We start from the raw sequence: 26,669 nt of genomic DNA on the forward strand, positions 1-26,669 counted from the left end.
ATCTCTCATTCAAAAAATAATTTTAAATTTGTTTCATTTTGGAAAATCCATGTCTCACTGTCCCCGAGCAGTTGACCTCGAATCAGTTGCGGACGGGGTGCCTGTGAGATATCTGAAGTGACAGTCTCGCCCAAGTGCCGTTGACTGTGAATAATTAATGAATAATTAATGTTCATCCAAGACGTAAAGGAAAAGTGAGCTAACTGGCTCTTTCTATTCAGGAAGCGGCTGCCTTGGGGTGTACGTACAGCTCAACTACAACTGCAGCTGGCACCGGCGAGCCTGACGACAGAAGAATTCAGCACTATTTCCGTTCTTAAAAAATGCATCTGCGTACGCGCTCAGAGCAATAGGTGGGAGTGCACTGCCACGTCGCTGCAGCCGCTGCGCTCTGCGGTGTACGGACAGCTGAGGGGGTGGCCAACCACGAAAAAGAAACGGAAGCGACACAAGAGCCACTCTGTTGTTACCAGCGAGGCAGTGGGGAAGTGCCGCCGCGCACCCCTGCGTGGGCGCGACAGGCAATTAGTGCAGAAGCAATCGGCGGCAGACAACTACAGAAACAAACGCAGCCAGAGGTGGAAGGCAGCCCGAACAGATAGAGAGACAAATAGTGCCACAGTAGAAAGCCCGGAGTCCCCAAGGCCAGGAAGAGAACAGAGAGTAAAGCTGCTCATCTGTGGGGCGGCTGAACCCCTTTGACGCCGCGAAAGTTAGTTCAAATAATTTTCCGCTGGCCGCTGGCCAAAGACACATATGCTTGCATCTTTTTGCTTCACAAGGGGCTTTTACACGCGTTTTCCAGTGGGCGCGCACAACGAAGCAGCCAGCAAGGCTGCCGCTGCTGCAACACGATATTCTTGCTTGCTTTCGTGTTCACTGTGGATAAAAAGACCAGCGGCGCATCCACAACGCGGCCACAAACGCCCCCAGGAAACTCTACAAAAAGTGGCATTTTACTAACGCAGCATAGTTCCGCCGCACTGCCTCACGAACAGTCCCGGTGTTCGCTGACCACTGGTCACGCTGGCCTGCTCGTGGCGGGCCAGTGGCACCCTGCACCATAAAACACGCGACAGTGGGGAGGCCTAGGCCCAAAAGCTCCTCCGCATTGTTGGGGTCAATGGGCCTTGCCTTCTGCTACTGCTGCTATGTTTCCAGCCCCAGAAGTCCCTTGGGTCACTGCATGCTGCTGCTTCCTTTCACTAATCACAGTCTCCATCACAATCCCGCGAAGGGTCTGAACGATGTCTGCATTCGATAAAGACGTTGTGTCCCCCAAGTTGGTGTCCAGGCAGCAGAGCTTCCGCAGCAGCCGCCGCATTATTTTGCCGCTTTGAGTTTTGGGAAGACCTGAGACGGACCAGCAGCACAAGACGTGGAGCTGTTGCTTCCTCAGCAGAAACTAGACTCTTTCCTATTGCATTATATTTGTTTCTATTTATGTAAATTCAACATGAAACAGCGTAAAACAAAATTAATGTGCGGCCGCAAACGCCCGGAGCTTGGCGCGGTGTGCTCATATTGTACCTGGGGCCACCACTATAAAGTCTGGCGTCGCGATAGGGCCGATCTCTTTCCTCACTTGCATCTTCGCCTCTTCAATAATTCCAGCAGGCGAAGTACCAGCCTAATTTGAGAAAAAATGAAACGTGTTCAAAGCCGGGCCGTTAGGCATGCAGACAGCCGGCATTAACGAGAAAAGCACGGACCAGCCATTAATGCATGTTCACATCATTTAGATGGAGCCTTTGCTTCTGTTCAGATGGCAAATAAATACCTTCAAAATGACGAAGCAGAAAATTGCAGTGCCCTTCACGTCGTGCGGAGTTCCAACGACCGCCGCCTCCACGATATGTGGGTGCTGAACTAATGCATGTTCGATTTCAGCTGTGCTTAGCCTATGCCCTATTTAACGACAAAAAAAAGAAAAACGAATCGCAGACTGTCCTTCCTGCATTCCGTGTCTAAACCCTCTGCCTTTCCAGCTCGAGCAATAATTTGCAACTGGCGCACTGCGGGCTTCCGTCTCAACCAGATTTTGCACGTACCTGAGACGTTCAAAGTGTCATCCACTCTCCCTGTAATCCAATAGTGGCCATCCGCATCTCTGTAGGCGCCATCTCCCGTGAAGTAGTATCCAGGGTAGGGTTGTAAGTACGTGTTCAAGAGCCGTTTGTGGGCGCGATGCACTGTGCGGCACATGCCTGCACGTGCCAACACCCGACAGGTAGTCAGGCAGCCAACAGAAACTGCAGTTGAGGCCGTTCGAAACGCGCTTTCGGCTAGTCAGCTAGCTAGCCCACTTGCTCAGTAGATCGCAAAACCGTATGTTCATGACGCGAGCAACTGACGTGGCTTTTCGTACCCGGCCAGGCGCGCTTCAAGCATAGCACGCCGCAAACATCATTTCCCTTTTTCTCAGCTCCTGACTGAGGATGCACAATTGCCGGTTCAATGCCGAAGAAAGGCACCATGGCACAGCCCGGCTTCGTGACTGTCGCCCCTGGGAAGGGGGCCAGGACGTGGCCCCCCGTCTCAGTCTGCCAGTACGTATCGACTACTGAGCAGTGGCCCCTGCCCACGTTGGTGAAGTACCAGCGCCACGCCTCCGGGTTGATGGGCTCCCCCACAGATCCGATCACCCGGAGGGTGCTGAGGTCATACTTCTTTGGCCACTCCTCTCCGTGCTGCATCAGAGCCCTAAGCAGCAGCAGCCAGCCAATGGAAGACATAGTCAGCAGCAAAAGGAGCCGTCATACATCAGACCGACAGAGAAGGCTTCTGCTGAGGCATAGTTCAACCATATGGCACAGACTCGTGCTACGTGTATGCAGTAGATGCATCTCAGTTGGCTATATTCATTCGTAGTAGCTGCCTCGTATATGCATCCCCCAAATATATATAAATCATAAAGCGCGTTCATTTACTGTGTTCATATCTGCCTCGTGCTTTGCTCAAAGCTCCTCCAGCTCACCTGATGGCCGTCGGCGATGTGTACAGTTGAGTCACCTTCCATTTGTCGACAATTTCCCAATAGCTAAACCGCAGCCATAGACAAGTCGGAGCAGCTGTCAATTCACTCGCAAGATGAAACAGCTCAGTCACCGTATGATACGATTCAAGTATGAAGCATAACATGCATTGTGAGAGACATCTGTGCAATATACTACAGATGGTCTATATTGCACTATGTACAATTAACACTGAAGAAGATACAGTTCTCGTCATGTAAGCCGCTCATGTTTTGTTATTTATCTTTGCGATTTGCAGACGCGGAGGGAGTAATGAACTTCGATCCTGGAAGTCCACTGTCGAGCTACTGAGGCACATCCACGTTCCACTTACTTCCCGCTGGGACTGAAGGCATAAATTCACTTGTTCTGATTTTAAGTGAGACCGTAAAGAGGCAAAACTTTATTCGAAACTGCGACAAGGCGTCGCGTCACGCACCGGCCAGGATGTGGGTAAGTGGGAATGCCTTGAAACAAAATTGTGGTGGCCCCGTTACAGAGAGGCCCGTAGACCGTGTAGGAATGGCCAGTAATCCACCCGCAGTCCGCAAGACAGCCAAAAGTGTCTCCAGGATGGTAGTCAAAAATGTACTCGTGGGTAAGCGCAGAGTAAAGCAGGTACCCAGCTGTTGTGTGGCACACCCCCTGCGCAAACCGACAAGTTGTGCTCAAGAGTTACTGTTTCTAACCAGGTATATTGAACCATTAAAGTAAGTTCAGAATTTCTGCACCTAATTTGGTGGCCGTAACCCAGCCCCAAGAAATCAACGAAGCAGCAATCATCACAACATACAGCAGCAACTACTGCGACGACACCTCAGAAAGCAAACGAAAACTAATTATGCACAAAGTGAGGTGAAACGCAAAGCACCACAATGCTCATTGTCAGACGAAAGAGATAACTAAACAGTCAAGTCTGGTGTTCACACTACCCCTACATTGTTCTTTATTTGAGCTACCCGGCTTGCTGCATGCAGCGGAAGGGTGGCCAGCTTGCCTTTGGCTTTCCAGTAGAGCCTGAAGTGTAAAGGATGAAGAGCATGTCCTCGCTGTCCATCGTCTCTAACGGGCAGTAAGGCCGCATCTGAGGCAGCAGGTCGTCGCCAGACAGATCGCGTCCCTCTACGAAGCTCGACGGTTCCGCTGAAGTAAAAACAATAACAGCATCCTAAACTCCTAAATGTGGCATTCATGAATTTGCTGCACGCATTGAATGGGGGAGATCCCAAAAAACTGCACAGGATGACACACTGGGCCGCGCATACGGAAGGCTAAGCTGCCTTAACAGGCAGCGGGCTGGACATACGCTGTGGCTAGTAGTCGTGACTGTCTGCTCTATTATGTAATTTAGCATTTAATCGGACCAGATTTCCTGAACAGCACCACGTGCTGCACGCAAGAGCACAGCTTCAACGCCTCGTCAACAACTTGCTTCAGGCGGACAACGCGGCCACCACGCATGCCCTTAGTAGCTGTGATCAACTGAAGCGAAAACCACAAAAAGAATTGAAGCAGAACGCATGCTGCAAGCCCTGAAATGTGTTGCATGCATGAATGCAATTAACCCGTTGAATTCGAGTTGAAGACACCGAATACAAATTCTGTTGGACCCAAGTTTCATTTACTTTGTTCCCGTCTGCTGCCTCATTTACTCCGTTTGTTTTATTTGTCTTTAGAAAAGGGGACATATTTGTGCCTAGCTATAACGCACCACTCTGCTATGGGCATCTTCCAGTCGCTCTGCAAGACTATTGGCCGAAAAGCCAGCGAAGACGACACTGAAACGGAAGCGCGAGTCCAAAACAAAGACAGCCACAGCCATTTCGTAAAAGTGCAGTCTGTAGAGTTGCCTCATCAGCGCTACGAGGCAGATACTACTATGGACAGGGGCTGTGCAATTTGCATGCAGATGCGCCTTATAAACAAAAAACATATCATTTTCTCGAGCCAGATACTCTGCGTAGACGCAACCGGCTAAGCATTTCCTTAAGTGGCCCTATGCAGCTGACGCTACCTTACGGGGGCGGGAGGCAAGGGTGAAACTTTCAACTCCACTAGATAGCAGGCACTGCTCAGGGTACTCCCAATGGTTAACCACTGGTCTATCTACGAACGGCCCGTAAGAACCGACCTGTGGACAGCGCCAATTCTTGCACAGGCCAACATAGCGTAGACAATCTCAGGCATCATTGGGAGGTAGATGGTGACGATGTCGCCTTTGCGCACATCGAGGCTTTTCAGCAAGTTTGCAAAGCGGCAAACTTGGTCTGAGAACGCAAAAGCAAACAACTGCCACGCAACAATGGGTGTGTCTCGCACGTCGCTGCACAAACTAGCTAGGTGTATGTACACCTGACGCCGGCAGGCCCCACAGCCAAGCACAGCGCGGTGACTGGCCTTGCAGTTCCTTGTAAGTTACAACTTGGCTGTCTTCCGAGGTGTCCCCCTCATAAATGAGCGCCACCCTCTGCGGGTACTGCTCTGCCCATCTGTCTACGCAGTTGTCGCACACCTGGGGGCCCACAAAGGGGAAACAACAGAAAACAAATAGAGAGAAATATAAATCTCCACTGCATGCAGCCGGTCCTCCTGCCCCTAATAATGCTTCCCAAAGCTATAAAACTGCAAGGAAATATCTGCTTCACAGCGCCTCAGACGGTGGGCTGCAGCAGCAGGCGTCTGGTCTGCTGCGCTCTGTCCAGATGCAGCAGCTGCAGCAGCAGCTGCAGCAGCAGCTGCAGCAGCAGCAGCAGCAGCAGCAGCAGTGTCCTCACATTTAATTTGCCGTTAAGGAACCACGAGACGTCGCCGTCCTGCAAAGAGCCATGCTGCGTTTTTGTGAATGGCTGAAACCACCGGAGCTTCTCAAGAGCGCGCTGCAGAGCCAAAAGACAGAAAATGCAAATAGAAAACGAGATTGAAATAAAATAAAATAGCTTCAACACGCAGGGAAGAGAGTGGCAATTGAGGACTTCTAAGAGCTGCCATTATGCAGGCTAATGGGCCATTCTTAGCCGCAAGTGCTGCGCAACTGCTGCTGCTCGTTACCTCCTTCCAGAAGTTATCTGCGTCCGACATGCTGCGCCAGTACAGGTGCTTGTACATGCTCTGCAGAGACAGACAACAGCAAAGGCAGTCTCAGCCCGAGGGGAGCCACTCAGTGCAGCTGCCCAGAGGCCGCGGCCAGCAGCAGCGCCCCCGCAGCAGCCTCCCAAGAGCTGTGTGCACACAGGGGCTAGAGTTGCAGTGTGTTATCTAATGCGCCATGTGCCTGGCTCGTGCTGAGCGAGGGGTGGTGCCACGGGGGATCTGTGCTGCTGGCAGGCGAAGCCGCGACGCCTGCACACCTCAGAAGGCACGTTGCATCTACTTGTGTTGTTGGGGGGGGGGCTGTGGACCTCCCCCACGGGGAACGAAGAGATAACCTCTTGGGCATTTTCCAGGCTGAGGTCGCTGCGCTCCACGTTGGGGCTGCCCCTATCGACCACACACGCCTCGCCCAAGTCTCGCTCCCAGGAAACGGGCATTGCTTCCTCCTGCTGCTCCTGCTCCCGCCGCAGCCGCTCAAGCTGCTGTTGCTGCTGCTGTCTTTGCGCCTATGAGCTCCTCGGGAGGCTGAAATACAACAGGAGAGTCTGGGGCTCAATGCAGAATAGAAGAAAGCGATGATCGTCTACCCAGGGCGGAGTTCCGGGTACGTTCGTGCTGCTACCAGCACGGCACAGGTGGCCACGTGGCAAGGGCCCGAACTGCCACAAAGACGAACGTGGTGGAGATTTATAGTTGCAATATTTGTGAAAATAGAGGGCCAGCACGAGCCAAAACGAGCCGTTGCCTGTCTTTTCTTGTCCATACACCACGCCCTACAGGGGGCTCCTCGCCACCCACCGATACCTGACTTGATCCGCTGCTCTCGGTGTTACTCTTCCACGATTTCTTCTATTCGTTTACAGATTTAAGCTTCCTTCTTAATTTTACACTCGCTCTTTCGAAAGCGCTCAAAAATCACCGCCGACAGTGCCCAATTCGGCGGGTCGCTCACTACAAGGTGTCCACAAAACCCACTGACCGCAAGACATAACCAAAAATATGAAACCTATACGAGGCATACTGCCTATTTGCTTTTCTCAGAGTCACTATTGGCGACTATCCAGTGCCGTTGGAACATGGCAAGCCATCTTTTTAAGTAACCACCATACCTGCACAGAGCACGTTGTGGCGTTATCATTCTGTGTAAGTTTGCGCTGCGTGCTCAGTACGCAGGGCTCTCTGAGCTAGGGAGGCCTAAGCATGGCTTTCCTTTAACAGTTTAAAACGGCTGTCAAGCAGTTTTACTGAAGGTGCACACCTACATAAGATGCACGTGGTGAATCCCTGGTCCGGCCAGACGAGCTGATGCACGTGCGTTTAGGCTCACAGCGACTCGAACGGGCCGTCAATATTGAATGAAATGAATAAAAGTGGCATAAGAGGGAAAGGCAGCTACTCCGGTGCTCCGCGTTATCAAGTAGTCATGGTTGCAACACCAGGCGCAGATCAAGTTGAGCCAGCGCCGAAGTGGAATGCAGTTGCAACCCGACAGCAATAGTGAAACCATGGGGTGACTACTCTTCTATTTTCTACAAATGTGGCGCTTCCACTGCTCTTATCCAGCCAGTAACGCATTATTTAGTGGGTAATTTATCGCTAGTTCCTTGCCTTAGGGTGTTAACAGGGAGGCGCCAACACAGTGTCTGGGAGCTTTGCAACTCCACGCAGCACCTGTAATGAAGGTGTTATTGTATTTCAGCTGTCTGATTATTCCTCCATTTGCATCATATCCTTTGGACAGCCGGTCGCAGCTGAACCAGTCCGCTAGCGGCGCAGTCCTGTAGCGGCCAATGGGAGGCTCCAGGACTAAGCTCACTTCAACGTAACAGAAGCGGTTGTCTCGCTCTTAAACTCTCAAATAATAACTTTTTCTTGACGTGTAGATGAAAGCCCATATAAGAAACGAAATTCAAGTAAAACCAGTACACATTCTCTAGATCGGGAGTTCGTGCATTGCCCGTATTCAGAGTGAGTTAGGGGATGTGAAACGATTGAAGAGATGCGTAACCAGCTAGAACAAAAATGAATGAAGGAGGCACTAACGCTTAGTGGCCTCTGCAGCTCAGTTGGAAGGGGTCATCACAAAGAATGCAAGGCAGCAAATTAGATCCACATTCAACCCAACAGGAAATAGAGAAGAAATTCCTCGCCCGTTGAGCAATAGTAAGGTTCTACAGCTTTTTTTCTCAAGTATATATCGAAATATGCTGTAATGCCGTTTTACTGAATGGATATTTCTTCTCAGTGCGGGCTGAGCCTCTTCTTACATCTAAGTTTGAACACCAGGAGGCTCTAACACGAATGAATTGTCCCACGAGGAATTTGCGTGCTCGATATAATAAAGACAGCTGCAACTGAGCAATTCAGGCAGCTGTTCAGTCACAGGACCGGAGGCATCTTCGGAGCTAACTCACAGATGGATCACGTTTCAAAGCACAGAATGAACTAAGAACAGGGCCAAAGAGGTTTTAAGCGGTGTCACCACCTTTGAAAGGAAAGACTACACAAGCAATCTGCAAGCATCTCGACTTAGAAAAGCCTGCTACTTCTACACAGAAGCAAATCTACACCCTGTACACCCTAAAGAGTGATCCAGGTGTTTCATAATTGGAAGAATTGAATCCACAAATATCCCATATTAAGAATAGAAATCACCTAGAAAAAGTTAAAAGGGGGGCAGCGAGGCATACGCAGACGGCAATGCGAACGTAAAGCTAGTGAGCAAAAAATCCAATTTGTTGAGATGAGGGAAACTTCATCTGAGTGGTAAGCTCCATATATGAAACCACGAGGATGAAAACTCAGATATTCAACAGATGTGCAACGCATCCGACAAAATAAGCTGAGAAATTGTAAAAGAGCTTGAGCACTCCTGCGGCAAAAAAGGGAAATAGAATTGAGGCACTGCAGCTCATACTGATGCACTTACGAGACTTATAAAAGAGTCTAGAACACCTCCTGAATACCCTCAAAGCCTGCAGGTGAGAGCCACTTCAGGTTCTTGAACGCTGTTTCTGTGCAAACTGTCACTGTTGAGCTGCTTTCAACAGTCGCGCCTCTTCTGATTGAAAGAGTCCAAAAGCAGATGTCCGTTCCTTGAGTGGACCAGCGCCCTGCCATGCTTTAGAGATTCCCAGGCTTCTAGTGCAGTGAAGCTGTGACACGCACTATGAGCTGGCCTTGAAAGCAGCTAGAACTAGCAGGACGCGTTCAGCCAGGTCTCCGTATATCTGCTTCTGCTTATAATGCTAATTGTGCAATTTTTGGAAAACCAGAGGCCCCAGACGTTCTCTAAGCAACAAATGCCACAGAAGTAGTGGCCAACATAGCAGGGCCTGCCTTTAATTTCCCTTGCAGAATCAAAGTTCCCCGTGACGACTGTCACTTTCAGCTTAAGTCATAGATCAGCAGCTTTCCTGTGGCTCTCTGAGTACTTTGCGTCTGCATCATTGCAAGATGGATTTGGTTGGCATAATAGACCTTGTTGATTTCTGTGTGTGTGTGGGCTTGAATTATTTAATCTATGCTCTGTTGAGCCCTCCCTGAAAGCCAGGAGAGGGAGTGGAACTATGAATCAGGGTTATGGGCTGGAGATATACAACTTGCAGCTGATGGAAGGCATTACGCGATTCTCCAAGTTGTGCTCCAGCCAAGTAGATGTGAACAATGCGAAGACTAATTCGTCCCTGTGAGCATCCAGAAGTGATTTGTGGTGGATGCAGAGGTAGATAAGAGAGCCATAAGCTGTTTGTTGACTTCTTATATGCAAAAGCACATCGCGGCTGCCCCTACTAACTGAAAAATCACTACTGAATCAGCCTGGGGCCTGCTTCTGGCCTCTTCTACGAACGGTCTGCCGCTTGAAAATGCAGCACAATGTGTCAAGACACTTCAAATGGAATCCACCTCCCCCAGGGGAGCAACAGGATAAAAAGAGGCCTCACAGTCTTTCTGAGGCACATACAAAGAACTTGGAAACAACAGTAAGTGCACGCTGCCAGGCACGGACTCGGCAACACAACGAGACGCTTGCGTGCACGTGCACACCATTACGCCTAGAAGTTTACTCTTGTGGCTGTACTGACTCAAGTGGCACCTGAATAATATGGCATGCTTCAGGCAGGGGCCGAAATTTAGGGGCTGGAAGTGATGGAAGGTTTCGGCTTTGGAGCATCACAGGTTGCTGATCGCTACTGAGGCGCGTGCCACTTCTATCAGCTGAGTCCGCACCGTTGCGCGTTCCCTACTGCGACATCGGGAAAAGCTTAGCACAAGTCTCCACTCGGGCTGACGTGCTCTTCTTGCTTCGAGGTTTTCGGTGAGCCTCTCAACAGCAAGAGGGTCTAACTTTTGGGCAGGTACTAGTGACATATTGCCGAAATCTTTGTAGCTTTGGCTGAACCATGCAAGAATCTTAAAGCTTGTTCTGTTCGGCCTAGCTTCTGCCCTTAATTTAGGTGTTTGGTGTGAAAGTTGTATTTTTCGCTATGAAATAATCAAATTCGAGCTGTGTTTTGATGCATTTTCGAGTAGCCCACTATATTCCTATTTGGTTATGGAAAATGAGAGAAATTTTGCATGAATTGGCAGCTATTTTTTCTGGGCATATACAGGTTGAGCAGTATAGAGAGCTTGCGGCCAAGCCCTAAGCACTTAACCGTAAACCCAGCCCTTGCTGCACGAGCAGCAGTGTCTTGCAGCAGTCGGTGGTCCACTGACTGGTCCACCGCGCTCGGTCTCAAGCACACAGAAGCTATAAAACAGCCAAAGAAATAACGATGATTGAAGGGATGTTTCGAGCTATGCCACAGATGAGGTGGCCAGAAGAAGCCCCGCTGCTGTTCGAGTGCGGTTCTCAGCGGGTGGCGCAGGCCCCGACGGTCTTTCTGGCAAGTGCATTCTTGTAATTCCTAAGTACCTGCTGTTGCATGCGTGTAAGTGTTTTCATTAATTTTTAGTAAAGGGAAACTTCAGTAGTGGTTGGAGTGTGTAGACAGCTCACAGCGGAGCACCGCCGACTGCTGTGACCAGCAGCCAGTGATTGCCTCAGTCGGCGACCGCAGCGGCGGTGCCTGTGAGCTGCGCTATTGAGGTCATTTGTTTTTGCAGTATGGCACCGCATGCAAACATTGTAAAAAAAAGCAACGGAACTTAAGGCTGTCTCTCCATACTTATTTGTGAATCGTTGGCACGGCGCCTTCCGGGTAACAGCTGCCGACTACAGCGAGTCCTCTGCTCTTTCTCCCGGCGGCACCAGCGGACCTTTCAAGCCAAAGAACAACTTAAGCATTTCTCAACGATTATTCTTGTCGTACGAAAAAACATTGATTTTTCTTTATTAATCCGTTTTTTTGGGGTGCATGGCTATGCGTTGTGAGCCTCTTGCTGTTCTCCCATCATCGCAGTTTGGCTTCAAAGGCTGACGATACACACCCAGCGTAGGCTCAATTTCAATTTGGAGCAATTTCAGCTGAACGGTGGCCTGCAGGGCACATTCAGCTCGGCTTGGCTCTCGGACGGGGAGCCGCGCCCTGCAGGCCTGAGGTTTTCGCGTTTGAAATGAGCATGAATTCACGATGACGGAATCGGCAGGCCCATTGGGCTACTTCTTTCGAAGCCTGGGAGGCGTCTTCACTGAGTTCAGTTGGACAGCAGGCGAAGTGTTTCTCTTGATTGCCTGTGTAGCTCTCACAGTATCGCAGGTTCTTGTATCTTACTGCATCCTTACTTACTATCCGACGCCGCTGTTCCTGACATGGTGGCAGCTGCTGCAGTTACTCATCAGTGCCTCCATAGTTGGAGAGCTGGGTGTGTCGTTCCCTCGGGCTGCGATTTTCCCTCCAGTCAAACTAGGTGGCTTTAAATGGTTTGTCCAGCTGCTGCCCTATTCGCTTGCATACTGCGCCTTCCATGCAGTGTCTAACAGCGTGATTTCGGACATAGTGCATCCAGCTGCCCTCCCCGTCGCTTCAGGGCTTTTGGTGGCCTTCCATCATATGTTTAGGTCTACAGGATGCCAGACGCAGTACACGCCACTGCGATGGGGCGCCGTTTGTGTGCTGGCGGTTTCGTGTTTCTTCTCAATCGGTTACTTGGACTTCTACTACTGCATTCTCTTGGCCGTGACCTCCGCTATCTACAGGGGGGCCTATATGCCGCGAGCAATACACATGAGCGGGTCTGATGAGGGTTCCTTGACCGCAGCCTGCAGTCTGACTGGTGTTTTGGTGCTGCCGCTTGTGATATGGCTGGCTGACGAGCAGCCTGAGCTCGTCTCCTTTAGTAAACTGACTTCTTTTGACGTCCACGAGTGGCTTATATTGGGCTGCTGGATCACCGCGGGTACAGTTCCCTTTTTTAAGAGCGTGGTCAGTAACCAGCTCATGAAGGCGTTGGGGCCCCAGGCTTGGCGTATCAGCGAATTGGCTTCCGTCCTTGCCGTTTTTTTCTTCTCAGTACAGCTATGCGGCCCTGTTGGGCTGTTGCTGTGGCTGGGCCTGGCTCTTCTGATTGCAGGGAGGCTCTGCTGCGCCGTAGACAGCTACGAGGAAAGGAGACAACTCAGTCCACAACTTACCCGCACCTACTATTCCCGGCGGCTCAGTCGCAGGGATTCATCCGTGGAAGGGTCATTTGGCACTGTTGAGGAGGGGCTCTTGGAGCACATATCGCCCGAGCAGGCTGAAGATATAAGGGAGAAACTGACGGGCCTGGTAAAGGCTTATGTGACAAGGACCCAATGTGAAGATCTTACTATGCTAAAGAACATGGGAGGAGCGGACGGCATTGCACATATGTTGCATGTGCAGCGTTCTGTGGGACTTTCAGACCCCCAAGACATCGAACACCGTCGGAAGTTGTTTGGGGTCAATCGGCTTCCCTCTCGCGCCTCTGCTTCTTTCCTTAGTCTCTGCATTGATGCTGCGTCCGACAACACCTTGCAGATCCTTATGGTTTGTGGCCTCGCCTCAATTGTCCTCTCTCAGCTCTTTGGTGAAAATCCCCAGGTGGAATGGATGGAGGGGGCTGCTATATGGGTTGCTGTTTTGGTAGTGGTACTCGTGACGGCTGGGAACGACTGGATGAAGGAACAGCAGTTCCGTCAGCTCTCTGCAGTGAAAGACGACAAGAACTGCACAGTCTTGAGAGATGGATGCCCTACTCAAGTTTCTGTGTTTGATCTCGTGCTGGGAGATTTGCTGCAATTTGAAGCAGGGGACGAGCTGCCGGCGGATTGCATTGTAGTATCTTGCCGGAGTCTACGGATGGACGAGTCCTCTTTGACAGGCGAATCCGAAATGATCAAGAAAGACACGTATGATGGCTGCATAGCACAGATTGCTGACGGAGATACAAGGAGCCCAAGGTCGATGCAGCACCACTTCTTTTCCTCGCCTGTGGTGCTGTCAGGAACAACTGTGAACAGCGGAAGCGGCAGTGCCATCGTTATTGCTGTTGGGCAGCACTCGCAGTCTGGGCAACTATACCAGAAACTTTCATTCGACACGGAGGCAACCCCATTACAACTCAAACTGAATGCTCTTGCTGGCGACATCGGCAATTTCGGGCTTGTATGTGCTATCATTGCGCTCTGCATCCTCGTTCTGGAATATTGGATCATTTTCATGTACACTGAACCCGACCAACGGCCTCCAATCGTGGCCATAATCGGCAGTCACGTTCACTTCTTTGTCACAGCCATCACCGTCCTTGTCGTTGCTGTGCCCGAGGGGCTGCCTCTGGCTGTCACCATATCCCTGGCATATTCGATTGGGCAAATGCTGGCGGACCAGAACTACGTGAGGCGGCTAGGAGCTTGCGAGACAATGGGTTCCGCTAATGAAGTGTGCTCCGACAAGACGGGCACCCTTACACGAAATCAGATGAGTGCCGTTGCATTCTGGAATGGATCTAAGGTTGTGCCTATCCCCTCAGCTTCTTTCGCAGGGCCAAACACGGTGGGTGTGGCGGGGTTCAACGAGCATACCGAGAAGTGGAATCTGATTTCTGAAAGCATTTCACTGAACTCAACTGCGTACCTTGAAAAAATGGAAGTGATGATCCTTAACAACGGCCAGGAGACCCCTAAGTATACTGTGAAATACGTCGGATCAGCAACTGAGTGTGCCTTGCTGGAATTTAACGATTTTATCTGCGGCGCAGACTATGCAGAAACACGAAGGTTGAAGGGCTCTGATTCACTCATAGCCCACAGGGAAGATTTTTCAAGCGACCGTAAGATGATGACCACCATCGTCCACCTGGAAGGCGGTGGCGATGCCCGCTTGCGCGTCTATGTGAAGGGCGCAGCTGAGCGGGTGCTGAACCTGTGCAACTATCTTATGAATGCTAACGGCGAGATCCAAAAGATTCAGCAAGAACACAAAGCTGCCATAGAAGACCAAGTCATCGATGGAATGGCCCGCGAAGCCCTGCGGACTATATGCATAGCATACAGAGACTTTAGCGCGGATGATGTCCCTGACTGGGAAGAGAAACAGCACGCTCCTAACCAGCAATTCCTAGTTGCTGAGCAGGATCTGGTCTGCCTTGGCATTTTTGGAATCATGGATCCAGTCAGAGACGAAGTTCCAGAAGCTGTAGAGAAATGTCACCAAGCGGGAATCAATGTGAGGATGGTGACAGGAGACAACCTGATAACCGCGAAGGCCATCGCAAAGAAGTGCCACATATTCAACGAAGAAAGGGGAGATATGGCAATGCTGGGTCCTGATTTCACAAAGCTTGTGGGAGGGGTCATTTGCCAAACCTGCAGAACGGCAATGTGCGGCTGCGCCACAGATGCCAAGACCGCAGAGGCAGAGGGGAAGAACCTGCGAGTTGATGTTATTGGAAATATGGATGCATTTGAGAGGATATGGCGACGCCTTCAGGTGCTCGCAAGATCTCAGCCATCAGATAAATACGTTTTAGTCACTGCTTTGAAACAACTGGGTCAGGTAGTGGCTGTCACTGGAGACGGCACGAATGACGCGCCGGCGCTGAAGAAGGCTGATGTGGGCCTGGCCATGGGCATCACGGGCAAAGAGGTAGCCAAGCAAGCAGCAGACATTGTAATGCTAGACGACAACTTCCAGTGTATAGTGCAAGCCGTGAAATGGGGGCGAAACGTCTACAGCAACATTCGGCGCTTCTTGCAGTTTCAGCTCACCGTCAACGTGGTAGCCGTCATCACCACCATCATCTGCGCTGCACTGCTGCGCGACTCCCCCCTAACTGCGGTGCAGATGCTGTGGGTAAATCTCATCATGGATAGCTTTGCGTCTCTGGCTCTTGCGACAGAACTTCCCACGCCAGACCTGCTAAAACAGAAGCCTCACCACAGGCACCAGTCGCTGATCTCCAGGTCGATGGCTCTCACAATCACAACATCAGCCGTGTATCAGCTTGTAGTTATGGTGTTGCTCATCTTCTATGGAGACTCCTTCCTCCCAGAAACAGAGTGGGGGTACCTCTTGCCCGCAGACAGGACCCAAAATGACTTTTGCGAATTCTCGGATTGCGATCCTGTCACAGGTGCGACCAATTACAGTAGACAAATCCTAACCTTGCATCCATACAATGTAGGATCAATTGTAGAAGGCACACGAGTGAATAAGCATAAATGCATATGGCAAGGAGACAATGCACGGCTCTTTCTATTTTTCTGTGAATTCAGGGCAAGGAAGCCTCATGCGGTCTGGCCGAAGGTTTAAATTGTTTTCTACCGAAGAAGACTATGAGGAGCGTTGGGTGGGAGTAATTGGGCCTTCACGACACCTGACCTTTGTGTTTAATACATTTGTGCTGATGCAGCTTTTCAACATGATCAGTGCAAGAGACGTAGAGGAAGACTTCGCCAAGAAAATGTCTCTACCGCGGCTCTTTGTCAAAATGACAAGCAACCCTATGGGGTTCTTCATTTGGCTATTTATTCTCTTCTCGCAAGTCTTAATGGTGGAGTATGGTGGCGCTATGTTGGGCTGCCACCGTGAGGTGAGCCACAATCAGATCTCTTCTGGGCAGTTATAGGCTAAAGTTCGAAAATACTTTATATGCCTACATTCGCAGCTTCAAACCATTTCTTCATTGGGTTTTCACCCCTGTGTTCTTGTCGCAGGGCCTCACGTGGCAACAGTGGTCCCTGAGCCTTCTTATCGGCTTCGTGGGCCTCTTGTTCGCGCGGATTCCGCAGTGCTTCCCGCAGATCACTCGCCTTTTTCCTGAGTATGGTATGAGGGAAGAAGGCATATCAGGGGCTGCGCCCCTGGCGCTAAACCTCAGGGGTCGGTCTCCTTCCCGCATGAACGACCGCTGCATGATCAGTACGCTAGCGGTCGCCAAGAAATACGCACGTAGAGCTAAAGTTCTTACGATCAGCAGAATGAAAGCACGAAGGGAAGCGCCACAAGCGCAGGCAGCAAATGTTACAGCCGTAACTGATGGCTACCTGCCTGTGCAACTAGCTGCTTAACATTCCACTAGCGGAAGCCCCGCCGACGTCAGAGCGACTACTGTGGGCCATCGGATAATAGACGGCGTTTTGGAGAAAATCTTGACTTCCTTTGTCAAGTGCTTCATGTGCCTAAGACCACTGACTCTGCAGGGACCAACTTCCGTTTTGGGAACAGATTTCCGGAGAAAAGTGAAGCGGCAGCTGCTTGTGTTGGTCCCTGGCTTTAATGCTGCCAGCGGTCAGGAACAGTCTTGTTAGGAATGCGTTGAGCTGTTGTTTTGCGTCTGCACTTTCTGCAAAGTGGATTCAATACGCTAGTTCTTGCTGCTGCTGACTCTACACGGATCCCGCTCATGCTGGCTGTGGGCAATTCCCCTCTGATACCTTGTGACTACACGTCAAGCCATGCAGAGGCCGCAACAGCTGGCAATGTGGAGATGGGAGAATACGTTTTAGATGTACATTTGCTCACGAACTGGGCTAATTAATTGTCAGGGATCTACTGTGGTGAACCGTCAGCGCCTCTTCGACTCGCTGCGCTGAGTACAGGAACACAGCTTCCCAATTCCTTGACATTTTGGAACTTCATATTGACTGTTTATTCTTTATAAGGATTTGGTAGTATAAAAACTAATGCACAGCCATTACAATGTTGAACGTAGCCACAGCAAAAATACGAATACACAGCAAGGGAAAAGATGCAGAAGTGGGACATCTGATAAAAACACATTGAACATGTAAAATGAAGTGCATCATGTCGATGTAGTCGTACACACATTGACCCCAGAGCCACGATTCTCAGAGTCTCTCTTCTCAGTGTTTCGACAAAGAATCTAAACAAAATGCGCTGGACATGGCTTGTGGCCCTTTGTACAGTGTGTGTGGCCAACATGGTCAGGTAAACGCTGGACACTCTAACTGCTGTCCATCGTGCTCCGTTGTGTGACTTAAACAAGCATGACGTGCGCTTTGTGCACATTCAATATACCGTTACCGCTGTAAAAAAGCGCAAATTTTGCTGAACAAAGGGGGGATAATGCAGCGTCTAAAACAGAAGCACCCATGAAATGACATCTATGGCGATTCAAGCAGTTTTCCCAACGTTTTCCCTCTTAACACTACACGCTGAAGCAGATGCCGCTCAAGCCACTAAGGGACCTATGAGGGCCCAAAAATAGAATAGACCATTGACCAGCCCACCAGTTTTCGGCTAAGATTTCCCGGCGTCCCTACATCCCGCCGCCGAGGCCTCTAAAAGTCCGCGCCGAATCCATTCATAATACATGTGTGTTACGTAGTAGCTTGAGACACGAGAATGAAAAAGGACAAAATTATCTCAGCGTTCTAAGTGACCCGGTGGGTTGCTGAGCACGCTGAGGGCATGTCGTCTTGGTTACTCAGTACGCTATGTGGCTGCATGCAAAGCCCCATTGGTATTTGTTATCGTGGTTCTCATATCTTTTTCAGATTAGAGACGAAAAAGCTTGTTGTCTTGGAACAAAATCGAACGACGTGTGCAGCATCGATTGTCGATGATGCATTCGTACGTTACCTGTGTTGAGCAGCTCCTTTGCCTCATGTGTGAAGGCGTGTGAGCAAGCCTGCCGCCACAGTAAGGATCAAGCCGCTAAGCGCAATGGCTGTCTACATCAAGCAGAGCCCTCCGCGTGAGGGAGTACGGGGAGGGTGGGAAGATTTCAAGTGGGAATCCCTGAAGACACAGTCCAACGCTGATCGCGACTATTATCTCGGTAAGCCTGAGTGCCTTCTGTTCTACTATGGGACGAACGAACATGCATTAAGGCCATGTGCTAGTGCGTGAGGAAGATTGTCCCGAGTTTTTCACGGCCAGTAGCGCGCGCATTAGTCTTGCTTTGTGGCCCATCGTGCCGGTGGAGTTTAGCCTTTGGTGTTTTGACTCCGTCGCGAACTGTTGAGCTATCGCTTCATAATGCATTTACTTTTCCTGTGAAGGTAATTTCTGTGCAAAGCAGTAGTGCGATTTGACATCTGAAGGGGCGAGCGCCAAGGTGGGCATTTGCACCAGTGGAGGGAAGTTTGAAAAGTTTGATTGGTGGACGAAAAAGAAGGATACGGGGCCGCAGAGGGGAGGAGAGGTTGAAGAACTGCAAAGAGTGAAACGGTTTGAGCAGCAACTACTTGATGAAGCTCTGTAAGCCCACAGCATTGTTGCATTGCGTCTGTGCAGCCTGGTTGCACTCTGGTGCGTTTGTGCCCTTTTGGTTGATTTTTATTCTGTTTATATTTTTTCTGTTTGCTTTCTCGAATAGGGGACGCCGGCCTCGCCATCTGCTCGCTGGAGAGGCATTGGCAGACGAAGTAGCCCCACAGTCTGGCCCCGCGGCGAAGTCTGAGGCTCCTGCAGTAGACCGTAATGCTGAGAAGGCTCTCAAGAAGCTAAAGAAAGAGCAAAGGTGAGCAGCTTTACCAGGTTTTTCCTCTGTTGCTGCTCTCTCTAGGCGCACATGTACCGAGGCAGCTGTGTGGTATACTGTTTGCCCCTTGTTTTGGTTTTGGTCAGGAAATTGAAAAAGCTGAAAAAGAAAGAACAAAAGAAAGAAGCGCGGCTTCTCCGCAAACTAAAGAGAGAGCGCCGCAGCACTTCTCCCTCTGCCCATGGCCGCTCTTCCTCAGCTGGAAGAAGCACCGGAAGTGATCGCGAAAGCAAACGACGTAAAGATAGGGATGGCGGGCGCCACCACAGTCGCAGTCGAGACACCAGAAAAAGCCCTTGCAGTGGAGAACGGCTGACAGGCGTGCGAACTAAGAGGCCTCCCTCAGAAGACAGGCGCCACAGGCGCAGCCGTGAAGCCAGCACCAGCCCTTGCGGAGAAGACTGGAAAAGTGTGAGGACGAAGAGACCTCCATCAGAGGACAGGCTTCCCGTGGAGAGAACTTCGCACTCCGACGAGCGAACAAGAAGACAGGGACGCAGGAAACAGGCTGACGACGTTTCCCGCAAACGCAGCCATTCCCACAGCCGCGAAAGACACAGCCACAAGAGGCGCCGGCGGTCGCACTCTCAGCCAAATCAGGAGGAGAGGGAGGAGCGGCGCAGGCACAGGAGCAGTCGGGCTATTGGAGAAGATAGCGACCGTAGGCAGCGGCATACAAGAGAATCCGAAATAGATGGCGAGCTGCTCCATGCGAATGGTGAACGGAAAGGCAAGGAGTACAAGGGACTTCATGAAAACGTTAAAATAGAGGAACGGAGGTCGCGCAGCAGGAGACGGAGCCGTGAGGTGTCCGTAAGTAGAAGGGACAGCGGACATTACAGCCCCAGAGAGGGAGTAGTTAGTGGAAACCAAAGAGGAGTCAAGAAGGAGCTGTTGGAAGAAGACAGAGCAAGGGAAGAGAGGCAAAACCACCGCCGGCGCAGCGAAACACGGGACGACAGGAAGAACTCCGAAATTTTGCGGATTAAACGGGAGCCATGATTTCATCAGCTGCGGCCGGTGCAGCGCAGGCTGACGGATTCATGAAATGCGTGACCGTTTACAGTAGTTGCACTGACATAGTTACGGACTCTCCGGGAAGCTGCGGAAGTCTCTGCCGTCATTGAAACACAATTTTTTCAGTAGCTTTTTTGGCTTTTGGGGATGTCGGCAATGATGCCTATGGCTAAAGTGCATTGCAGCGCACTGTCACGAGTGGAAGGGGTTGAATTGACATTAGCATAGCACTGCAGGAATAGAAAGTGCGACCTTCTTCGGCGCACCTATGAAACGAACTTTTGAGTAATCAGAAAGGCCGTATTTGTCAGTGCCTCATCGCGCATCGCTCCTCCATCGGAGCCTACGTGCGGGTATGAATTCCGCGCTAAGCTTGGCTGACGAGTGAGAAGGGGTGTAAAATGAAGTGGGCTTCTTCCAAACAGTAGATGAAGCTGCATGAATCTACCAGCCATTTCCTCTAGGGTTGGTAGAATGGCAACTGTGATACGTTCTGCCGCAGAGTAAGGCGAAGACACAAAGCTGCATGGGAATTCTAGTGTCACCAGCCCGCAGGAACAAGTGGCCATCGCCACCTTCCCGACATTGGACTCGGCCTTGTAGATGAGCCCGACGAATCTGCTTGTGCAAGCTGCAGAAGCATGTAGGGTCTGTCGGGTTCGCCCACATACTAGTTGCCGGCGTAGGGCTTCGCCCTACGCCGGCATCAGCTTCGCTGCTGCACATATGCTGCTCCTACAGAGTTACGGCAATTCTAACGCGATTACACGTCTCTGCTAGTCCTCTGTCCTTCTCGTTTCTTGTTTATTCATCTCAGTCAAAATGCGTCTTAATGTTTTGTCTTTAGAATGCCCTGGGCAAACAAGATCACTGCTGCGCAAACCACTACTTCAAATTTGTAGAGGATTGCAAAGTCAAGTAAAGCCATTCACTTTTACAATTCGACAAATAAGCGGTCAAATATTTTCAAAATGCAATCGTTGTTAACTATGCACGACTGCACTTGAGCATACGCTTCATGGGACGACACACATCAATAAGCATTTACGCGCAGGCGCAACTGCTAATATTTGTCAACGAAAATACTGCTGTGAGTCGTGCCCACCGCCACTGCCACTACCTATCTATGATCCAACCCGAAGGGTACTGCATTACAGCGTGCGGCTTGTCGGAAGGCAATAGGAGATCGCGCTTCGGTTGGCTCTGCTCGCTCCTTTCACTGCTGCGGCATGGACTTCATCCATGCTAAATTTCATGTTCTGGAGGTGGTGCAAGAGCTTCATTACAACAAAAGCTGACGCTGTGCGAGCTGTTGACGACAGACGATGCTCAGCAAAATGACTCCCCAGGCACTCGACGAGCGTCTGGATGACTCTCTGTGCGTCGCTGTCAACGGCTGAGCGACAGCTCTCATATACCTGCAACACAAACGACCATGCAGCTCTTCACATGTCCCACACAAGCCAGTCACTAAACCAGTGTTCGTCGTAGACACCTACAGTCGACTTCCCTCCGCATTAGTTTCCAGTTTCCTCGATCCAAGCTAGCCACTGGCCTGCTACGAAGCTCGCCAGCAGACTGCCTAAAGGCAATGGATATCTTGTGCTATTCTACTAAATGGCTCAGTGGACACTTGCGACAGCTAACTTTCCCAAAAGTGGGCTAGTTTCCATATCCAGCAAAACCCACTAGTTCAGGGCTTTCAGGGGAGTCGCTTTGGTGAGTATATCTTCCTTTGTGGCACATCAGCTTGTCTCCGAATGCCGGAAAGGACTTGCAGAGTTCCACATTTGCTGCCTTAGCAAGGGTGCTAAGAGAACTACACAATGCACTTAGGGCTTCCCTTAGCTTGCCACCTGCGACAAGTGTTCGAACACGCCAACAAAGCAAGCTTCCGTCTGCGGAAACCTCGTCTCTACTGCATGCACAAATTGAAAAACTGCCCCACAGCGTCCACGACCACTTGTCATATGTCTAAAGACCAACAGCAGTGGCTGCACTGTCGCTAAAGTCAACAGTGCAGGGAAAATTCTGTTCACGACCGTGCCAGTGTCGAATACTGACCTGCAGTGCAACGGAAGAGCTCTTTAATTGCCAAAAAGTTGCCATGCTGCAATAGACACACACTCCAGCTCCTTGGCACCCCGCAATTTCCATCACTTGAAGGGCTCCGCGCCGCTGGGCCTGCCATAGGCAGCAACTCTAGCTCTCTTGCTTCTGCCACCGCAGTATCAGTGGCGGCCGTGGTTTCACTTAAGTCTTCCAAGAGCCCCTTCACGAGCTGCGCTGCGTTATAAGCTTCAAGCAACATTGAAGTTGCTGCCACTTTAACCTTCGATAGAGCCACGTCTGCCTGCCATGGCTGCAGTACCGGGACGTAGCTACCTTCCCTCAGCAGCATGGACGTTGTTCCCAGCTGCTCCTTAACGTCTGAATCTAGTGAGCCGATCACTGCAGCAATTTCGTCTTTACTGCGTGCACAAATTGACGAACTTCCCTACAACGTTCAAGATCACTTCCGCATGTCTAAAAGTCTACTGCAATGGTTGTGCAGCACAAGACAGAGAGATGCACCACTTCGCACAGAACAATCCGCTATGATCCATTGCTTACCTGGCCGAAAAAACCTCAGTCGCATCATTTGTATCGGCAGCGTTCGCCTCATGCCCGTCTTTTGACGCGCTGCATACAGCCAGAAAGGTGCGCGTCAACGTGTTGGCCTCTTTAGTGCATCCTTCGATGACCCGGGAGTAACCACTGCAAGCACACGTTGTTGCGCTCGCTAGTGGTGGCAGATGTGATACCAGAATGGCCAAAAGGATGCCCATAACGTTGCTAAGAATGCGCGTGGTGACCAAGTAGTCACGATCCCCTGCACAGAAAAAAACATGCGACACCGACTAAGCTCACGCAAGTAGAAATGCACAGCAGCTCCTGTTACACTCTTAGGCTACTGCAGTCCTTTTGTACCTTTGAGTGAAATTCCGTGGGTAGAGGACGTTCGATGGTTCACATAATACACATAGCTCATAGAAAGTTGGAGTCTGTTAAGTTGCACCAACCTGTCAAGCCGCCCAGTTCCTCTGACGCCAGGGTAACAATAAGTCCCTGCGTGTAAGTGAAGACCATTCCTATGTATCCCCATCTTCTGCTAAATCCGTCAAGTGGATGATGGCGATCAGCAAAAGCAAAGATGTCGACGAACACTGTCACTGCGCAGAAGGCAATGAGGGCAGCTACCGATTCGTACCACGACAATGCAACCCATCCAAAGAATGAACCCAGAAGAATGCCAAGTGTGCGGGCTAGACCGCGATGAGCTGTGCCGTTGTATGTAGTCTGAAGAACAGTTAGGTATCCCAGTAAGAACCAAGGAACCATGCGCGTAGTAACGCCCTGCTCGGAGTAATCCAAGAAAACAGGGCTACTTGTGACTTCAACGCCTGCAACAACGGAACAGACAGCAACACTTGGTGTTGACACTTGGTATGATCCATCAAACGCACTCCAAAGATATACCTTGCGTGGCTCTAGCACAGCAGCCAATGGCGAAGAGTAGCAATACATACACGAATAAAACCTACGCATTCTACAAATTGACCATCCTTTTGCGGAAAGCTACAGTGCTCCTTCGGTATTCAGCCAGAAAGTATAGAGCGTGGGCAACTCCTAGCAACTTTCTTACCCCAAGAGTACTGGAGCAGCTTCGGCAAACATAGGCCGCAGGAGAAGATGACGATAAGTGGAATGACCAACTTTATGACATACCAAGCCTCAGGGTCCTTCCACCAGGCGTGCTGTCCTCTCCACTGATGACGCCATACTGCCAAAGCCGACATTGGCGCAATTACTAGGCGTTTTAAATGTACGACAACCGGTATGAACGGAAAAGCAAGGTTCATGACGAATCCATGCAAAGTGTTGACCTGCTGTGCCTTGCTCAACGCACAAACAACTCGGCTAAGCCACAAAGGCTCAGAGTAACAAGCTTGAACAAATGCGGTAACAGCAAGCCCCACGGGAAGAATCTCCACTGCCCGTGCAAAAGACTGCGTGCGGGCTACAACTTGGGCAGCGTCTGTAAGCTGTTCAGTGTTTGACCTCGACAAGGCAGAGGTATCTGCTTTCAGCTGAACAAGAGCATTTTCTGTGTCCGTTTCTGACGGCCGGGAGACCTCCATAGCCAGAGTGCGCATTTCCTTTTCGAGCAAACTCATCTGTTGCATCAACTCCTCTGCCTTCTTCTTGCTTTTAGAGGGAGAAAAGATGGAGGGGAAAGTAGTAAGTAAATCTTCACACAGCTCGTACATATTAATACACTTGGCTAGTAACCTCCTGCCAGCTGCTGCCAGCTGAGGATTCGAACCCATACTGCCTATGGGGTTCTCAGTGTGGTGCAGTAGCTGCAGCATGTGCTGCGTCTGAACGCAGCACTGAATCAGTCGCTTCCGTACAGCATCCAGCACTTTCATGGTCCACACTCCAGGGCCAGGGTACAGCAGGAATGGCTCCATACCTGACAATAGTATCGCTTTTTCTGCATCAAGCAAGCTGAGAATAGCATTTTCGAGAGCATTTGCAGCTGGTATCTCAGAGTCACTCGCTTCTGCTTTTCGAGATAGTGCTTCTCCACTGTGAGCACGGTTGTGCTCTCTCTGGCATGCTCCATCGCCGTCACCCACTGCCTGATCGTTCGCATTCTCCGTTGTAGCCAGCTTGCTCTTCACCGTGCGCAGAGCCCTGCATCACACCACAGTCAGTCCTTGTCTCTCAAACTTCGCTAACCAGCTTGATAGACGAAAACGCACCACTTTCGTACGAAGGCTCAGCGAGAGAAAAAGAAGCAGTGAACTTATTGACATACCGGCGGATGACGCGGCAAGCATTTGCCATATCTCGTATCGCAACATCACGTTGCCGTCGGATCGGAGGGACCAACATGACTAATAAATAAATAGCGAAACCCAGAAATGCGAATATGATGAGGTTTCTAAGCATTCCTATTGGTCCGGAGGCCACCCAGATGGTCTTGATGAACCACGCTCCAGGTCTGGCGCCAATTGAAATTTGCTGTCCTACGACACCCTCCACAAAAAGTGGAACGTCATACATCCAGTCCTGGCTTAAATTAAGACCCGCATTTCGTGACGGCTTCATCTCAACAGAAACGGGCATGTTTGGTGGCAGGCTTTCGAAAAAGGTGAACAGAAGACCCATAACTTGTTGCGGAGTTAGCGGTTGGTCCGTAGGAAGTGCAGGAAGCTGAATTTGGAGTGACTGAGCAGCACGCTGCAGGAACTGGACAGCTGAAGGGCTTGTAAGCTTGGCCACAAGCTCAGCAACAACGTCAGGAGGCATCAGCAAGAAGCTGGAGGCTTCGTCCAGTATAGCCGCTATGCTGCTCGTTGCCATAAACTGCTTCAGCGCACCGTATCTCTCGGGTGTCAAAACAAGTTTTATTCCGTCAGAGGCATAAGGGGAAGCGACCAGGGTCGCCAGAGGCACCGCGTACAGCAGGATGTAGGAGCCGATGAGGGTCATCTCCTTAGTCTTACTGGTTGTCAAGAAGGATGCCCAAAAGACAAACAAGGCAAATACTATAATGCAAAGGGCCTGTCCACCACTGCTCACCAACAGGCAAGACAAGAGCCCCGTTGCCACTGCACACGCCAAAAGAATGCAAAACAGACCAGCAAAGAGAATGATGACTGCTGTGCTGAGCAGCGGAGGCGCCAGGGTACCCACGACAAAAAATAAGAAGGGACCAATGTACTTGAAGGAATAATCCATATTGGGGAGATCGCACATTGTCAGGGCCATGATCAGGGCACCACCAAGCGCCATTCGCAGGGCCCTCTCTGTGCGGCCCATAACATTGAAAAAGAGGCTCTTAGTGAAAACATCTTGCCACCGGACCCTTCCTTCTTCGCGTGCTTGAGGCGAGCCTTCATCGCCAACGTCTTGTCTCGCAGGAGTATGCATGACGTCAGCCAAACGCATTAAACACCAGTGCATGAAAAGCTGCCTTAAAAGACCTGGTCAGCTGTAGCAGACCAGTCTAGGCCTTGCTTGTGCACCTGCTATGTTTCTGCTGCAATGGGAAAGTGAATGTAGAGCACGGGAAGATGAAGACGAGGCGCTACACGATGGCTGGGCTGCAACTGTGCCTCTCGCTAATTCGCCGCAGCTCCCGTTACCGCAGCTCCTTGGTGGTGAGGAGCAAGGAGGGAAAGTACCCAGTGACGACAAGGGGCAGGGGTCCGTGTAAGGTAATAAAACACCACTTCCCCAGAGAATCCGGCGTGCAGTCAGCTAACCAGGCGCATTACAACGCACCCATCCGTCTAAATACTTCCAGAGGCTCTTACACGAAAAAGATTGAGTTCATCTTGAATTTTTCTCCAAATAGTATAAAACATGAAGTTACATTGGTCTCCTGTGAACACTGGCTCACCACTGCTGACTCTGTGCTCACCGCAACCAGCCCACTCGCGGAGCATTGAGGAGAATCATGACTCTGTTAAGCCTTCAGCAATGTCTAGTGCTCTTAAATATGACATATTAAAATTTCGAACAAGCCAATTCACCTTGCGATGGTGGAAAACAGTTCGTGGCCGACCAACCAAGGAACTGGTG

The 26,669-nt window shown here is 50.6% G+C and overlaps 4 protein-coding genes across 4 annotated transcripts; 2 read left to right on the plus strand and 2 right to left on the minus strand.

The window, feature by feature from the left end:
- Positions 1-1,120: 1,120 nt before the first annotated feature.
- On the minus strand, positions 1,121-6,541 carry ETH_00007195 (acetyl-coenzyme a synthetase, putative; the record flags this gene model as incomplete). Its single annotated transcript, XM_013376807.1, has 15 exons — positions 1,121-1,353; positions 1,531-1,630; positions 1,781-1,908; positions 2,052-2,207; positions 2,369-2,703; positions 2,978-3,040; positions 3,454-3,659; positions 4,012-4,157; positions 4,379-4,496; positions 4,726-4,792; positions 5,146-5,281; positions 5,367-5,526; positions 5,789-5,890; positions 6,063-6,122; positions 6,362-6,541. The coding sequence occupies 15 exons, from the start codon at positions 6,539-6,541 to the stop codon at positions 1,121-1,123; spliced, it is 2,190 nt and encodes a 729-aa protein (XP_013232261.1).
- Positions 6,542-11,680: 5,139 nt separating this feature from the next.
- On the plus strand, positions 11,681-16,578 carry ETH_00007200 (Ca2+-ATPase, putative; the record flags this gene model as incomplete). The annotated part of the gene is made up of 3 exons (XM_013376808.1): positions 11,681-15,641; positions 15,784-16,100; positions 16,225-16,578. The coding sequence occupies 3 exons, from the start codon at positions 11,681-11,683 to the stop codon at positions 16,576-16,578; spliced, it is 4,632 nt and encodes a 1,543-aa protein (XP_013232262.1).
- Positions 16,579-18,196: 1,618 nt separating this feature from the next.
- On the plus strand, positions 18,197-20,018 carry ETH_00007205 (uncharacterized protein; the record flags this gene model as incomplete). Its single annotated transcript, XM_013376809.1, has 4 exons — positions 18,197-18,311; positions 18,577-18,733; positions 18,852-18,995; positions 19,103-20,018. 4 exons carry the CDS (start codon positions 18,197-18,199, stop codon positions 20,016-20,018), a joined length of 1,332 nt encoding a protein of 443 aa, XP_013232263.1.
- A 1,166-nt stretch (positions 20,019-21,184) lies between these two features.
- ETH_00007210 (uncharacterized protein) lies at positions 21,185-26,033 on the minus strand (the record flags this gene model as incomplete). The annotated part of the gene is made up of 7 exons (XM_013376810.1): positions 21,185-21,451; positions 21,723-21,889; positions 22,098-22,504; positions 22,647-22,905; positions 23,096-23,476; positions 23,719-24,773; positions 24,898-26,033. 7 exons carry the CDS (start codon positions 26,031-26,033, stop codon positions 21,185-21,187), a joined length of 3,672 nt encoding a protein of 1,223 aa, XP_013232264.1.
- Between the last annotated feature and the right edge of the window lie 636 nt (positions 26,034-26,669).

This window comes from Eimeria tenella, genomic scaffold, assembly GCF_000499545.2.
Source record: "Eimeria tenella Houghton genomic scaffold, Eth_scaff40, whole genome shotgun sequence".
NCBI lineage: Eukaryota > Apicomplexa > Conoidasida > Eucoccidiorida > Eimeriidae > Eimeria > Eimeria tenella.